The sequence below is a fragment of the Apteryx mantelli genome, chromosome 2 (genome assembly GCF_036417845.1).
Source record: "Apteryx mantelli isolate bAptMan1 chromosome 2, bAptMan1.hap1, whole genome shotgun sequence".
Taxonomy (NCBI): domain Eukaryota; kingdom Metazoa; phylum Chordata; class Aves; order Apterygiformes; family Apterygidae; genus Apteryx; species Apteryx mantelli.
Genome location: NC_089979.1, coordinates 52,176,465 through 52,191,686, shown reverse-complemented (window position 1 = coordinate 52,191,686; position 15,222 = coordinate 52,176,465). Strand labels below are relative to the sequence as shown.

Genomic DNA, 15,222 nt, shown 5'->3' with positions numbered 1-15,222 from the left:
GTCAGCTCCATATCTGGCTATTAAGCCAACTGCTGCATAACACCAATTGTACGGAAACCTGTATTTAGCACTTTCAAAACAGTGACATTACTTTGTCTTGTTACTGAACCCTCCCTCCCCCCACCAAATTAAGGAAATGTAACAGAAAGAATACAGTGGAAATGAAGCACCACAGTCCTACTCATTATAAGTGACATATAGCCTATCTATTACGGCTCCTGTAACCATTTATTTCTAAAAGTAGATTTGTGGCCTACTGTGATATTAATCTATTAAAACATGACTTAATGCAATATGAATTATAATTAGTACACAGCAAGTAAAAGATCATACTTATTTCTTTAAGAAGATAAGGTTTTCTTACCACATATTTTACAGCACTTATGAATTGGTTATGAAAGAGCAGATGTTGGGTTTCATCCTCTGGATTTGATGCAGTATAAAGCATTCCACAAATATTACAGGAAATAGCACCAAATCTCTTCTGTCCTGCATCCTATTAAAAAAATAATAAAAAAAAGTAAAAAAGGACTTGTTCATTTTCAGGCACAATAAATACATCTCAACAGAACTTTCATCTAATTAGATACACCTTTTATAACTGATCTTCCATAGACTCAACATGAAGCCTAAAATAGAGGGAGACAGGAGAAGGAATAAATATAAAATTTAGAATTTCACCTTAAAAAAAAACCCTATACAGCCTCAAGAGTCATATTTATTACAGAGCAAACTCTACCCAACAATAAAAGTAGCCCCCCCCCCCACACACACATTATTTATGGGCACAGTACCAGTAGAACAAATGACTTATCTTTTATTACACACACACACACACACACACACACACACACAAAAATGCAGAGTTCTTCCTTTGTTAAACTATTTGCAGTAAATTTAATCATCTTTTACAAAATAAATAAATAAATAAAGTCCCACACTATTTGGTTTTCCCTTTTCCCCATTTTTCTACTGCTCTCTGTCCTTTGACTGTGAGGTTCTTGAAGGTGAGCCATGCCTTCCTGAATGTTTGGAAGGATACCATACAAAACAAAAAGTTAGAGAAATAATCATGAGGCTCATAATACATCTGCAATGTTTGATGATGATATTTTAGGCTTTTATGAAAATCAGTTACACCAAATATTTCAAGGCCATCAGTGCTGTTTTTTCATTTCTCTCTTCACTCTTTTACAGAAGTTTTACTGATGAAAAGCTTCTCATTCAATATACTCTCAGGATTTATATCTGAACTCCTAATCACAAACCTAAACAGTTAACTACCGTATTTTACGTGCATGAGTTTCATTACTTTTATTTTTCAGATACCTGACAGCAGCTACAATACAAATAGAAGATTATTTAATTTTACTCTTGACCCTTTAGGTTATCCTCCTATTCTATAACCAAACATTATCAAATTAAGGGTGCTACTCAGTACATATTGCTTTGTAATTTGTTCATTAAAACAGTGTTATTAATTAGGAAGCATGCACAGACTGAGGAATCAGTGCCTAATATGGAACGGAGTGTCAAGTGTAGGGGTTTCTTTCATTGCAACTAATCCACAGAAAAGTCTCAAGTCTCTTGCAAAGAGCAAAAAGAATATCAGTTAGACTGAAGTCTCTAGCCAAAAAGGCATGTTTTAAGTTACGGCTTAATAGTCAAACTTTTTTTCCCCCTCCTTTAACTACATTTGGAAATAGAGTTTATATAAGCAACATTTAATGTCATTTTTAATCTATTTTAACACATTACACATGTAACAGAAAAACAGGAAGTTATTTTATACCGTAAAACAGGTCACTAGATAAGCAAAAGAAATCTTGAGTTCTTTTAAGGAAATTGATTAGAGTGCACAAATTGCACGTGCACAAATTGCATGAAAACAGATCACCTAAATTTAACTTTATTTTTTAATGGCTGAAATATTCATAGTCAAAAAGTCTACTTTACAGGAAAAAACATTCTGCAACACAGCAAGATGTTTACAAATCATTTCTTACATCTTCAAAGATATGCTTAAGTACATCTAAAAGCTAGATGACAGCTCAGTTCTCCATACAACAGCAACTTATTTCAAGCAGTCATCAGCGAAGCCCAACATGTAGATACTGGTTTCTTTTCCAAGAGGAGAACAGAGGTGCAACTGCTTTGGCCAGGTAAATTCAAAGACTCCAATTTCTCTTTAAGAGCACATATACTGAACTTAGCAAGAAGAAAGAAGCTGAACCTGAAAAGTCACTGCTCTATTATTGATATGCAAATTAAACATTCCTATTGTATACAGAAAGAAAAACAGGAATACACTAATTCTCCAAAAGAAAAAATGAGAGAGAATCCCTACAAAAGGGTTTGCAAAGCCAACATAAGATGAGGTTTCCAAAGGTGTAAAAATCTAAACCAGCATATTTTATTCTACCTTCAGTCTTCCTTTAAAGCAGCAACATAGTTCAAAACAAGCTGCCCATGTGGCCAATATGCTGCATTTCAAGGGTTTGTACATGAGAAAGGGAAAAAGGCAGTTGAGGAGGAAGGATGCATGGTAACTACCTTAAGACCCCTATTGAACTGAATCTAGTAAAGGCATACCTCATTTGATTGCACTTCACAGATATTGCATTTTGTACAAATTGAAGGTTGTGGCAACCCTGCGTCGAGCAAGCCTATTGGCGGCCATTTTTCCAACAGCATGTGCTCACTTCATGTGTCTGTGTCACATTTTGGTAATTCTCGCAATGTTTCAAATTTTTTCATTATTACTATATCTGTTATGGTGATCTGTGATCAGTGATCTTTGATGTTACTATTGTAATTGTTTTGACGCACCATTAACCGCACCCATATAAAACGGCAAACTGAATTGATAAACGTTGTGTGTGTTCTGACTGCTCCACCGACCGACCGGCCGTTCCCCTATCTCTCTTCCTCTCCTCAGGCCTCCCTATTCCCTGAGGCACAACAACACTGAAATTAGGGCAATGAATAACCCCACAATGGCCTCTAAGTGTTCAAGTGAAAGGAAGAGTCCCACGTCTCTCACTTTAAATCAAAAGCTAGAAATGACGAAGCTTAGTGAGGAAGGCATGTTGAAAGCCGAGATGGGCCAAAAGCTCGACTTCCACTGGCTACTCCAGTGAACGCACAAACGCTAAGAAAGCGAAACAGCCTTATTGCTGATAGGGAGAAAGTTCTAGTGGTCTGGATAGAAGATCAAACCAGCCACAACATTCCCTTAAGCCAAAGCCTCATCCAGAGCAAGGCCCTAATTCTCTTCAATTGTATGAAGACTGAGAGAGGTGAAGAAGATGCAGGAGAAAAGTTTGAAGCTAGCAGAGGTTGGTTCACGAGATTTCAGGAAAGAAGCCGTCTCCATAACATCAAAGTGCAAGGTGAAGCAGCAAGTGCTGATGTAGATGCTGCAGCAAGTTATCCAGATCTAGCTAAGAGAACTGATGAAGGTGGTTACGCTAAACAACAGATTTTCAATGTAGACGAAACAGCCTTCTACTGGAAGAAGATGCCATCTAGGACTTTCATAGCTGGAGAGAAATCAGTGCCTGGCTCCAAAGCTTCAAGGGACAGGCTGACTCTCTTGTTAGGGGCTAATGCAGCTGGGGACTTGAAGTTGAAGCCAATGCTTACTTACCACTCCCAAAATCCTAGGGCCCTTAAGAATTATGCTAAATCTGCTCTGCCTGTGCTTTATAAATGGAACAACAAAGCCTGGATGACAGCACATCTGTTTACAAACATGGTTTACTGAATATTTTAAGCCCACTGTTGAGACCTACTGTGCAGAAAAAAAGATGCCTTTCAAAATATTACTGCTCATTGACAATGCACCTGGTCACCCAAGAGCTCTGATGGAGATGTACAATGAGATTAATGTTGTTTTCATGCCTGGTAACACAACATCCATTCTGCAGCCCATGGATCAAGGAGTAATTTCAACTTTCAAGTCTTATTATTTAAGAAACATTTCGTAAGGCTATAGCTGCCATAGATAGTGATTCCTCTGATGACTCCGGGCAAAGTAAATTGAAAACCTTCTGGAAAGGATTCACCATTCTAGATGCTATTAAGAACATTCGTGATTCATGGGAGGAGGTCAAAATATCAACACTAACAGGAGTTTGGAAGAAGTTGATTCCAGCCCGCATGGATGACTTGGAGGGGTTCAAGACTTCAGTGGAGGAAGTAACTGCAGATGTGGTAGAAATAGCAAGAGAACTAGAATTAGAAGTGGAGCCTGAAGAGGTGACTGAATTGCTGCAATCTCATGATAAAACTTGAATGGATGAGCAAAGAAAGTGGTTTCTTGAGATGGAATCTACTCCTGGAGAAGATGCTGTGAACAGTGTTGAATGACAACAAAGGATTTAGAATATTACATAAACTTAGTTAATAAAGCAGCAGCAGGGTTTGAGAGGATTGTCTCCAATTTTGAAAGAAGTTCTATTGTGGGTAAAATGCTATCAAACAGCATCACATGCTCCAGAGGAATCCTTTGTGAAAGGAAGAGTCAATCAATGCAGCAAACTTCATTGCTGTCTTATTTTAAGAAATTGCCACAGTCACTCCAGCCTTCAGCAACCACCACCATGATCAGTCAGCAGCCATCAACATCCAGGCAAGACCTTCCATCAGCAAAAAGATTATGACTCGCTGAAGGCTCAGATGATGGTTAGCATTTTTTAGCAATAAAGTGTTTTTTAATTAAGGTATGTACTTTTTTTTTTTTAGACATAATGCTATTGCACACTTAATAGACTACAGTATAGTGTAAGCATAACTTTATATGCACTGGGAAACCAAAAAATCCATGTGACTCGCTTTATTGAGACATTCACTTTATTGAGGTGGTCTGGAATTGAACCCGCAATATCTCCGAGGTATGCCTGTAATTCCCGTCCTGAAGATGAAGAACATATCCCCAATGTTTAGGGTAGGACAGGTGAGGGAGGAAAACTACTTTGATGCTTGCAGTACACTTCAAAAAATAAGACATGTAAATTTGGAAGTCAGCTACATAAAGCAATTCTTAAAATATTTAGTATATATTAGCACTGTAGTAAGTCTCACAAAACACATTCCTGTTCAAATGATTGAGAAGTTCAAGCTATCTATTAGGTCACTACCAAAAATCTCAAACCAAAAAAATCTAGCTGTGAAAGTATTCAACAAATTAGGGGAAACGATATCCTCAAAGTTGTCAAGCTCCTTAGCTCATCCCATCTTTCTTTGTCAACGCATATGCTGTTTAGCAAGTCTCCAAGAACAGATTATTTCCCTAGAATAATACTGCCATATTATATTTCACAGTTTCCTGCATGTTGATGGTATCTGGTTTTTTTCGTGGTTTTGTTTTATTTCATTGATATTACTGTTTTTACATGCATTCAGTTGCATCAATGGGCTACACACACAGGTTGTTAAAAATCTGTCATATGAATACCAGAAAAAGTGTACTGTATTACCAACTTCTCCCCCCAAAAAAACAAACAAACAAAACACTTTGCAGTGTCCTGATGGTAATACAGATGATAGCCTTTTTGCATTACTGAAGTGCTATTTCAAATACACAGCACAAGGCATCATGCTTCAGACAAAAAAATAAGATATAACATATATATACGCTCAGTAAATCCAAAGCAGACTCTATAGTACAAACCGAGGACATGCAAAATAAAGTCAGAAATAATACAGAATGCAGTACTTCAAGAAAACATCTAAAGAATCTGACTGTTTTTAACCTAATGTCATTACATAAGCAAAAAGGAAAAGGACATGCATTGAGAGATTAAAAAGTGTTCCCAAACAATAATACTGTGTTCAAGGTTGCCAGTCCTCCCTAACAGGGGAAAACAAAACAAAACCAAAAAGAACCCTCATGCATCATACACGAGGGTAAATAAAACCTTTATGAAACTGGAATTTTGGAAAAAAACAATACATACTTTTGAAATTTAATTTCAATATTCCTTTATTTTAATTTAGCTTGATTTAGCTTCAAATTGATGCCCATTGGGTATTGGAGTATAAAGTGTCATCTTGTCAGAACTGTAGAAAGGTGCAAGAAATTTGACTCTCATAACTGACAGGGAAAGGTTTTTTTCACAGAGCAATATCTGAGAAAACATGAGGTTGCAGGCTGAAAATTGTCTTAATTTAAACCTCATTTTTCTGAACAACAAAAAGTAGGGATCCTTTTATTTCCAAAGCAAATTCTGCAAGTGAGAGCAATGCAATTAAGCATTCCCAATATATCAGGCAATCCTCATTAATATGAGCATGGGAGATGCACAACCTTGAGATCTACTGTTTCAAGGCTAATTGTAATTGAATGTTGCAACAATGTTGTCTTAAACTACAGAAGGGTTTCTTAATTCTGTGTTAGACAGAAAGAAAAGTCTTACCAAGGTCTCTTCTTTGAGAAGGTGCATGTCTGCTGATCCTCCATATGTGGAATAAGGAGCCCTGCAAGCAAAAAAGGCATTTGGTGCCTCTGTAGGAGATGAAAAGGGGCCCTTGTTACAGGCACAGGTTAGGTCACCTCCTTCTTGATTACCTAGTGCTAGTTAGAGGAAGATTTTTTTTTTTTCCTCTAGTCTTCTGACAGAGCAGAGAATAAAACCCAGCCGTAAAAATAGGCAGGCTGGAAAGTAAATACAATGGAGAAGAGCAGGAAGAAACAACACAAAGATTTTTGAGATCTCCACAGAAAATGAAAGAGTCAAAGAATGCCATTTCATCAAAAGAAGGATTCAAAATGAAAGCTGATGGGTGAATCCCCTTGCTGACCAGGAGGATCAGAAGACATAACCCAACTCAAAAACAAGTTTCACTTCAAAAATGAAGACTGTGGTATGCGGAATTTAACAAAAGCAAACAAACAAAAAAAACATATCACCAATACCCATCTTTCTCAAAAGTTATTTTAGCCAGAGGATACAAATCTACTTAAAACTTGCAGAACTGTGATGTAACTTATCTTATTTAACATATCTGAAAAATTAAAAGTGTAGGGTCATTATCCATCATGAAATGATGTCCTCACTGGTCATTAGCTAAAACAATATGAAAAAAATTAAAGTTAAAAGCCAAATCAATACAATATTTACAAAGGACACTATGAATGACCAATCTGTTCTCAATATGTATAAAAATGTAATTCAAGTATATCATAGAGAGTGATCAAATATCAGCAGCCCTTGTGCTTGAATTCTGGTTTCAGGTCCCACCTAACCTTATGAAACATTCTCACCTTCAGGACAAAGCCATCAAACTTAACCCACCTGAATTTGCTAGAGAAAGCTAGGCTACTGCTGTGGAGTAGAAATGGGAAAGAATGAGAATAAGAAATGATAACTGCTTCTGCCCCACTCAAAGCAAAGCTGTCCCAAAGGGGAAGATCTGTGTGAGAAGAAAGGAAGAGGGACTGCTTTCAGATGAACTACCAAACTCCCTCCCAATCATTTATATGGTAGCCATTGCTTTGTTCTTGCTGAGGTAATTGGGGGGGGGGGGGGAGAACAGGCAGTATTTAACTAATGTGAACACCACAACACTGCCCAAAAGCCATTTTCCTTTCTCCAGAGAAATTGCCAATTGGACTATACTAGTTTAAGGAAGAAAACAACAAATTAAAGTGCCTATTATGCAATCTTTTTCAGGTTCATAAGAAATCACTTCTATGCTTGTTTTATTAATTTCATTGAGGCCTGTGTTTGTAGCTCAAAGTATTTCTTTCATGTATTACCTATTTCAGTCAAACAGGCAACTCCATTCAAATTTAACCAAAATATATGTAAGTAGCAATTCAAATATGATATCCAAATGTGTAAACTGAATTAGTCTGCACATACCTTTCACATACAGCACCAACTCGAACTTCAGAAGTAAAAAGCATTTTTCATCAAGTAATCCTGATCTATGCACTTGCTGATACTCATAAAGATCATCTACATTTAACCATGTTTCCTCCCATCTAAGCATTAATTCAGATCTCTAGAAAAGGCAGAAAAATCTCTGCAATCCTATACTATCTTTCTATCACTTCAATGATCTGTTTTCTCTGTTCGTTCTCTTTACAAGTTCTTCCCTAAAACTGATAAGTATTACTTTCAAAAGACTAGCTTAATTTTCAAAAGAGCACATCTCCTTAGTGGCATAAAATGGAAGAAGTACATGGGTACCTCAAAGGTCACTACTTAAAACACTCCTTTGTAGCATTAACGCTTTTAATGGTTCACATTGTTATGACCAAAATTTGTCCGAGATCTTTTAAGTAACCAGAATTTTACAAAAAGTGAACAACTGATTTTCCTTGTCTTGGACATAAAGCACATCTCATTCTGTGAAAACTGAAAGTGTATGCTTTGCACATTTTATATTTCTCTCAATTTCAGAAGTTTATGGAACAGATAATTTCATATTCAAGTTCTCATATTTCCACATTAGATTCAAGTAGTTCAAAAGTATGCATCTAAAAACAATTTTGATGCATTATTCTATAAAACTTCCAATACAGAACTTCATGTAATCTGTCAGTCTATTGACTGAACATACACTACTTAAACAGAGTGCAAGATTGTACAGTTTTCAGAACAGACTACTTCTCTAAACAGCAAGTCAGGGATGTGGAACATAAAAATCTTTTTGACCTTGATCTGAATTTCCTTCTTCCATAAAAACAGATCATACTCTCCTAGTTCAGTGATTAATCTTTGCACATCTCTTTGAACACTTGTCTTCTGCTACAGTCAGTTTTACTAAGTGCGTTGCAGCATTAGATTTCTCGCAGCTTTCAGCTGAGGTTCCATACTCAAAGAGTATTGTTCAAGATATGCAAGAGCAAGCAAATCTGAAGAACACAGAAAGGACTCATGTTTTGTCTTAGTTTTACCTCTATAAAATGAAGATAATTTAATATGTTTGAAAGGTGCTCAGATAATTAAATGATGCGTACCAGGAAAAAGAATGGTGCAAGTACAGCTACTAAATATTCTACAAAAAGAAGCTGCATTACTGTACTTCTGATACGGTCAAATAGCAAAACTTCTAAATGCAAGATGCATGCCTTATTCAGCAAGTCAAGCTTGCTAAAGACTGTATTAGTTGAGAAAAGCAGAAAATGAATCTATTCACTATAGCTATCATATGGGAGCAGAAGGAAGGTAATATACATCATCATGATCTGAATATAAAAACGAAAGCATATTAAGGAGAAAATACTAGTTTCACTGCAACACTTCTATCTAAACATAGCTTAGAAAGTTAAAAGGTCAGAATATACAGACAGTATTTGCAACATCTCAAACTTAGAGCCTCAGGCGCTGCAGAGACAATTAAAAGAACAGATTTCATAACAGAAAAGCCCCACACACTTAAAGCCAAAAGACTAAGCAAGTTCAACCTTACAGTAAAATAGAGATGGTACATCATGCAGGGAGTCAAACTTGGCCCAACTCCCCCACCCCACTCCTCCTCTCCTGACAGATGAAAAAAGGGGTTTTGACACACATTGAGAGGGACTGACAGGTCTCACAGTAGAGAACTCCAAACTGCAACTTTCAGGTATTTAAACAAATGTATCAAAGTGCAAGTAAATGTTTCAAGTTAAGAATAAAAATATGACTTCCCAACTTTGTTCAAGGTAAGGAAAAATAATGAAAATGTTTCTCTTAATACAGCATATCAGAAACTTCAGATAAAAATGGTTTCTGGCTATTAACTATAAAATTATTTACTATTTACTATTATAATAGACACTATAAATGCTAATTTAAGTGATTTTGCTGCATATAGTAAGGCTGCTCTTTGTACAGAACTTCTAAGCAGAACAGCTTTTAAAACATGAATCTTCTTTCGTCTTTCTTCTCAAAGCATCATTGCAGAAGTACACAAGCACCTTTGAAAATATTTTCTCAAAAACCAGAAAAGAAAATGTGCAGCCATTGAGAGTCAACATTTAAGAATTCACCATGGATTTGCAAAATAGTACTCTTAATTACAAAATATACTGTATTTTATTACATATATTGAATCCCCATTCTCTTTTGAGCAAAGTTTAGTACAAGTCAGTTTGTTTTTTCCCCCCTCCAGACACTAGTAAAAACTATTCTAGAGATAACTATGTCTTGTCTCCACAGTACTTAAAGTTAAAGATTTTACTTTCACAAAATGGATTAACAAGTATTTGAGGTCCTCTATATACTTTGACATTGCTAAAACCAGCTTTCCCCCAGGGAAAACAAGTATCAGACCACTACCATACCCAGTGGCCTCTTGGCAAAGTGAACTACAGGCCAAAACACCCCTCTGACAGAACAAAAAGTCTACCTGAATTCAGTGAAGTCAAAGTGAATTTGATCTGTATAAAGTGCTGAAATATATTAAATACTATGAGGTTGTAACTTTCACATTTTAAATGAAATATGCTGCTCAGTTGCATTTTCCAAAAACACATACAAAACCCAAGAAACTAGGTCTCTTCCACTTTTCCTAGTGTTCTTCACTGATGATCCATTCTTTACATTCTAAAATTTTGCTATATGAATAACTTAAAACTTTCATTGCTGAAAAGGGAGCGTGGGGGGAAAAAAAAAGTATTATGCTCCTCTCAGGCTGAAAACAAGAATATTACTAACACAGTAAGCTACAAAAAGGCTATCTGTATGAGTACGATAGATCAGAGCTACTTATCCTCTCCCAGTAGCTTAGCAAAAAGCTACATATTTCTTCTTGTCAAAGGTCCTAGATGCTGTTCAGTCAAGCTCTATTACTGTATGACCAAATATTAAGTAAGCTTCACTGAAGTGAAAAGGAGCATTCTTATAGTCCTGTTAATATAGTCAAGATACTTAACCATGCATTTTAACTCTGTTGGTAAAATGAGATTTAAAGAGGCAATAGCTAAAATACTTAATAAATGTGAGATATCACTCCTATACACCATTTACTATCCTGGTGTCTAAGCATTTAAGTGCCAGATTTGTTTCCTTTACACATTTTAGGGAAGCCAAGGATATACTTATCAATTTATTTCTCAAAAGCTCTGAAGTATGGATAAAAGACAGTATTCAAATTTCAACTGTTTCTCTTTTAGTTAATATTTTCGTAAGTATGATCCACGCATTACAGGAAAAAAGAATTTGCAATTTAGCAAGACCACCAGTTACACAGGTAGGAAAAGCAATTTAGTAAGAAGCTTACAGCAGAGTCCTCTTTCCTAATAACCTGGATTTCTCTCCCCCTGTAGCTCCCCTACTCCAGTCTTTGATTTCTTGTGGATTATTTGATGTGTGGATTATTAAAAAAACAAAACAAAACAAAAAAAACCCTGCATTTGGTAGCTAATAGCAAATAATGATAAGAGCAAAGAAACTAAACTATCACTGCTGTTTATATATTATGGTGAAAAATAGGGAACGTACAGGAAAAATCTTTAAGTTTATCTCAGAACAATGTATATTCTACTGATGAAAGGATAAATCCATTTATATTAATTTTGCACACAATCTGCAATAATTCTGAAGTTTTAAGAAACTGAGGTTTTGCACATAAGCAAAGGCAAGTTTCTTGCCATGTCTCTTTCATTCTCCCCCCCAAAAAAATTTTGTATTTTGACTGAATGGTCAGCCTATTCCAAAAATACACACATTTGTTTTAAGATTTAACAAGAATTAGCTTTAAATTCAAGCCAGTCTGCTACTACTTTTTCCATAAAAACTTAATGACAATTCAGGAAGTGTTCTACTTCCACTGATCATTTACAACAGCAGCAATGGGATGCACAACTAATGATTTTTAGACAAGTTTATAAAGACACAGCACCACTAATTCAAAAGTAAATTGTTTGAGAAACTATAAACCTTACAAAAGATAGTACTTACTATGATCAGCTGCTTATCACCATCTTTTCCTGCTTCTTTTAGCTTTTGAATATGTTCCTCGGATGGTAGGAAGTTACTGCACTTTGATGCTAATGAAGGATTTGACAAAGGAACCCTTGAAATATAAATACATTTCATGTTAAAAAAGGACTGCTCATACTTATCATCTTAGACACTTAAAGCCTTTGTGATTAACATAAACAAACTTTAAGGAGATGCAAATCCAAGTTAGTTACCCAAAACATGGTCCTACGTATTTTAATTTGTAATTCGACTGGAAAAATTAGGGAGTAAGATGATTAACCAAAAATACAGTATATGAATAGCCTGATTACAAGAATTTTAAAAAAGGAAAAAAAAAAAGAAGGAGATTTTTAATCAAGTGAGGTTAGGTTAGTCGCATCAATTAACACAGACATTTAACTGAGGCGTTTTCAGAGAATGACTGATGGTGCCTAACCCTACACTTCCACACAAAGCTTAGGTTTCTAGTTTCAGGTATCACACATCCGGCTGCTAAAACAGACCATATAAATATTCCCACAAATATAGGTGGGCAATGTAAAACAAATGCCATAAAATCTTTCAAGCTCAGCTCAAATATATTATCTGAAGATTATGAAACGTGTATTTTCATTTCTCAAGTTATAATCTCAGTACTTTAATGTGTTGGGGCGAACCAGTAACAACAGATGCACAAGATCAAACCAAAGGTCTGCCTAGACAGTGGCCACAAGCAGGCTTCTGGGGAAAAGCATAGGACAAATGTGTAGCAGTATATCCCAAAATACTCTCTGACCACTTAATAATTTGCAATTCAAGGACTTCCTGATCCAGAGGTGGACTTGGATTTAACAGCCTGCAATGGATTTCTTTTTGAGAAAAGGGAATTAATTAAAAAAAAAAAAACAAACATGTTTTGCATGCAGTAAAACTGTACACTACAAACTATCAGTGAGAACACTCAATTAAGCAAAGATGCATTTAATTTTGAGTTTGTAACATTGTATCATCAGGCTTTATAACTGCACAGTATCATAACGGGGCAAGGAGAGCCAAGTCTGCCTACACTGCAACAACTCATTTGCCCCTTCAGAGGTTCTGATTTGGTATGACATATGCACAGGAATTAACTGCAAAGGCTACGTGCAGCATTATTTCCTGACTCTCCTTGCCTCAAAGCACTTGGTCAGACCTCTTAATGGTCTGAAAAGAGGCAAAGGTAGATAAGGGTTCTGACAACTTACAAGTTTCTGTTCTCACTTTACTTAAGGAAGGACCACAAAGGAAGAAAGACGACTGCCACAAAACTGGTCACTCACAGTGACATTTGGTTAACACTGTCCTTTGGCCTCATCCGCACTCACGGTCTCTAACCTAACATCTGATCATTGCTGAGAGTGAAGAAGGAAAGAGGGAGTGAGAAGAGAATCTAAAGAATAGATGGATGGATAGCACTGAAATCTCTCTAAGTCTCCCCTTACCCTAACTGATTGGAAAGTACTATATACGTCAACAGAAAAGTTATTCTATGAACTTGCTACTATACTCAGAGGGAAAAGGTAACATTAATTCCAAGCTTAGGACAAAACTGGTGGAGACCACTAAAACAAAACACACAAATAAAATACTCTTACTTCAAGTAGGCAATTGCATATTTTCTGGTTATAAGCAAACCAAACATATAGGAGCAAGCATCTGCTATAGTACATGTAGCATGGTTAATTCAGTAAGTCTTTTCAAAAATAAAAATGAAAACTTTTGCCAGATGTTTCTAGAACAGCATTTTTTGTGCTAAATCTGAGATTTTTCTCTTACCACATACCCCCAAAAAGTGAATTAAGTAGCTATTTTAAAGGTTTGCTCTTTCCTACTGCAACCATTTCTTACAAGTCTGAAAGAGAGCTATGCTATACATGTACATGTTATACTCTGTTATGGCAAGAGTGCCACAGACAGAACAATGGTTTCATTCTTGGATAAATCACGGCAGCACATGGGAAGTGGGGTAAGAAAGCTCTCAGAAGACAAATACATATCCAAATAATCGTAAGGCAATATGGGTTTGTTCAGCCAATAAGTGTAACAAATTTGAATATATGCCATAAAGTTCTCTGAAGTTAAGAATAAAAATATGAAAAGTCAAAAAGTTATTGTAATATCTATTGAAAATCTAAAAATATTAATTTAACTAGGTTTACATCTACCTTACTCCCCATTTTCTGTGAACTTCCATAGTAGTGGGATTTTTCAACATGTACAAAAGGTCTGGTTATTCAGAATTGGTAATCTGGCCTCAGATGAAGTACTGAAAATGAACTGCAACATCATTTTTTTTCTTGTCTTCATTATGACTATAGAAAACAGTAACAATATACTAACCACTGTGCCAACTATACTGCTGTTTGAGATTTCAGGTAGGAAGAAATTGTCTTCAGTATGTCACTGGCTAAAACCAGACACTACATCAGAACCAGTCCAGAACTACAACAGTCAACATGATAAAAATAAAATGTCAACTTGACCTGTCAGTAGCAAGAACATTTATTTTGTGTATGGTAGCTGACTTTAAGAGCACTGAACTCTGGTTTTACAGCAATCACAAAACAATCCCAAATTAAGTCTCCTCTTCCCTTATCTAAAAAAAAGTTCACACCTACAATACTACTATGATTTACAGAAGCCTTCGAGAAACAGGTGAAATAATTCGTTAGGTGAAAATCATTTTGTAACCTTTTCCATACTTTCTAGTTACCATCTGATTTGTGGAAGAGACAATTAGAAATATTTTCCCAACTCTGCTAAATCCTACTTGTTAAAATAAATGTGCAGTTACAAATAACTTGCTTAATAATTTTCTTAAAATAAAAACATCCCTTAATAACTGGGTAAAACGAAAGTCTCTTTTCATAACAGACAAGTAAGTCACTTGCAACTAGAAGTTGAGGTCAGAGGAAAACAGAACAGTCAGTCTTACAACAAAAACTCTCAAAACTCTACGGAAGGTTACTGTGATTTCATAATACATGAAATACTATACCTGTTCTCAGTCTCAGAAGTCTGATTCGTAAGTGAAGTTTGCGTCAACTGCTTGGGAGCCAAACCTACAATTAATCAAATATTATGATTTCATTATTCAGTTTTTAGTTGCAAAGGAAGCAGGAACTACACAAATAGTATTTTGCAAAAACATATTCAAGATGATGTTGCCATTTGCTTATAGACAATAAAGAAGAGGCAACTTTGATGCAGCATTCAGATATTTCTCCATATATACTTAAAAACACATGCCATTTTCTTTAACATTTCCACTGCTGTCCTGCAG

General features: G+C 35.8%; 1 protein-coding gene across 6 annotated transcripts in view; it reads right to left on the bottom strand.

Moving 5' to 3' along the window:
- ESCO1 (establishment of sister chromatid cohesion N-acetyltransferase 1) overlaps positions 1 to 15,222 on the bottom strand; it is a 40,560-nt gene that overhangs the window by 18,088 nt on the left and 7,250 nt on the right. For all 6 annotated transcript variants that reach the window (XM_067290655.1, XM_067290659.1, XM_067290660.1 and 3 more), the window contains exons 6-8: positions 14,938 to 15,001; positions 11,898 to 12,012; positions 365 to 496 (exon numbers count right to left, since the gene is read on the bottom strand). In XM_067290655.1, the coding sequence (XP_067146756.1) occupies positions 365 to 496; positions 11,898 to 12,012; positions 14,938 to 15,001 (311 nt within the window). The remainder of the gene's footprint in view (positions 1 to 364; positions 497 to 11,897; positions 12,013 to 14,937; positions 15,002 to 15,222) is intronic.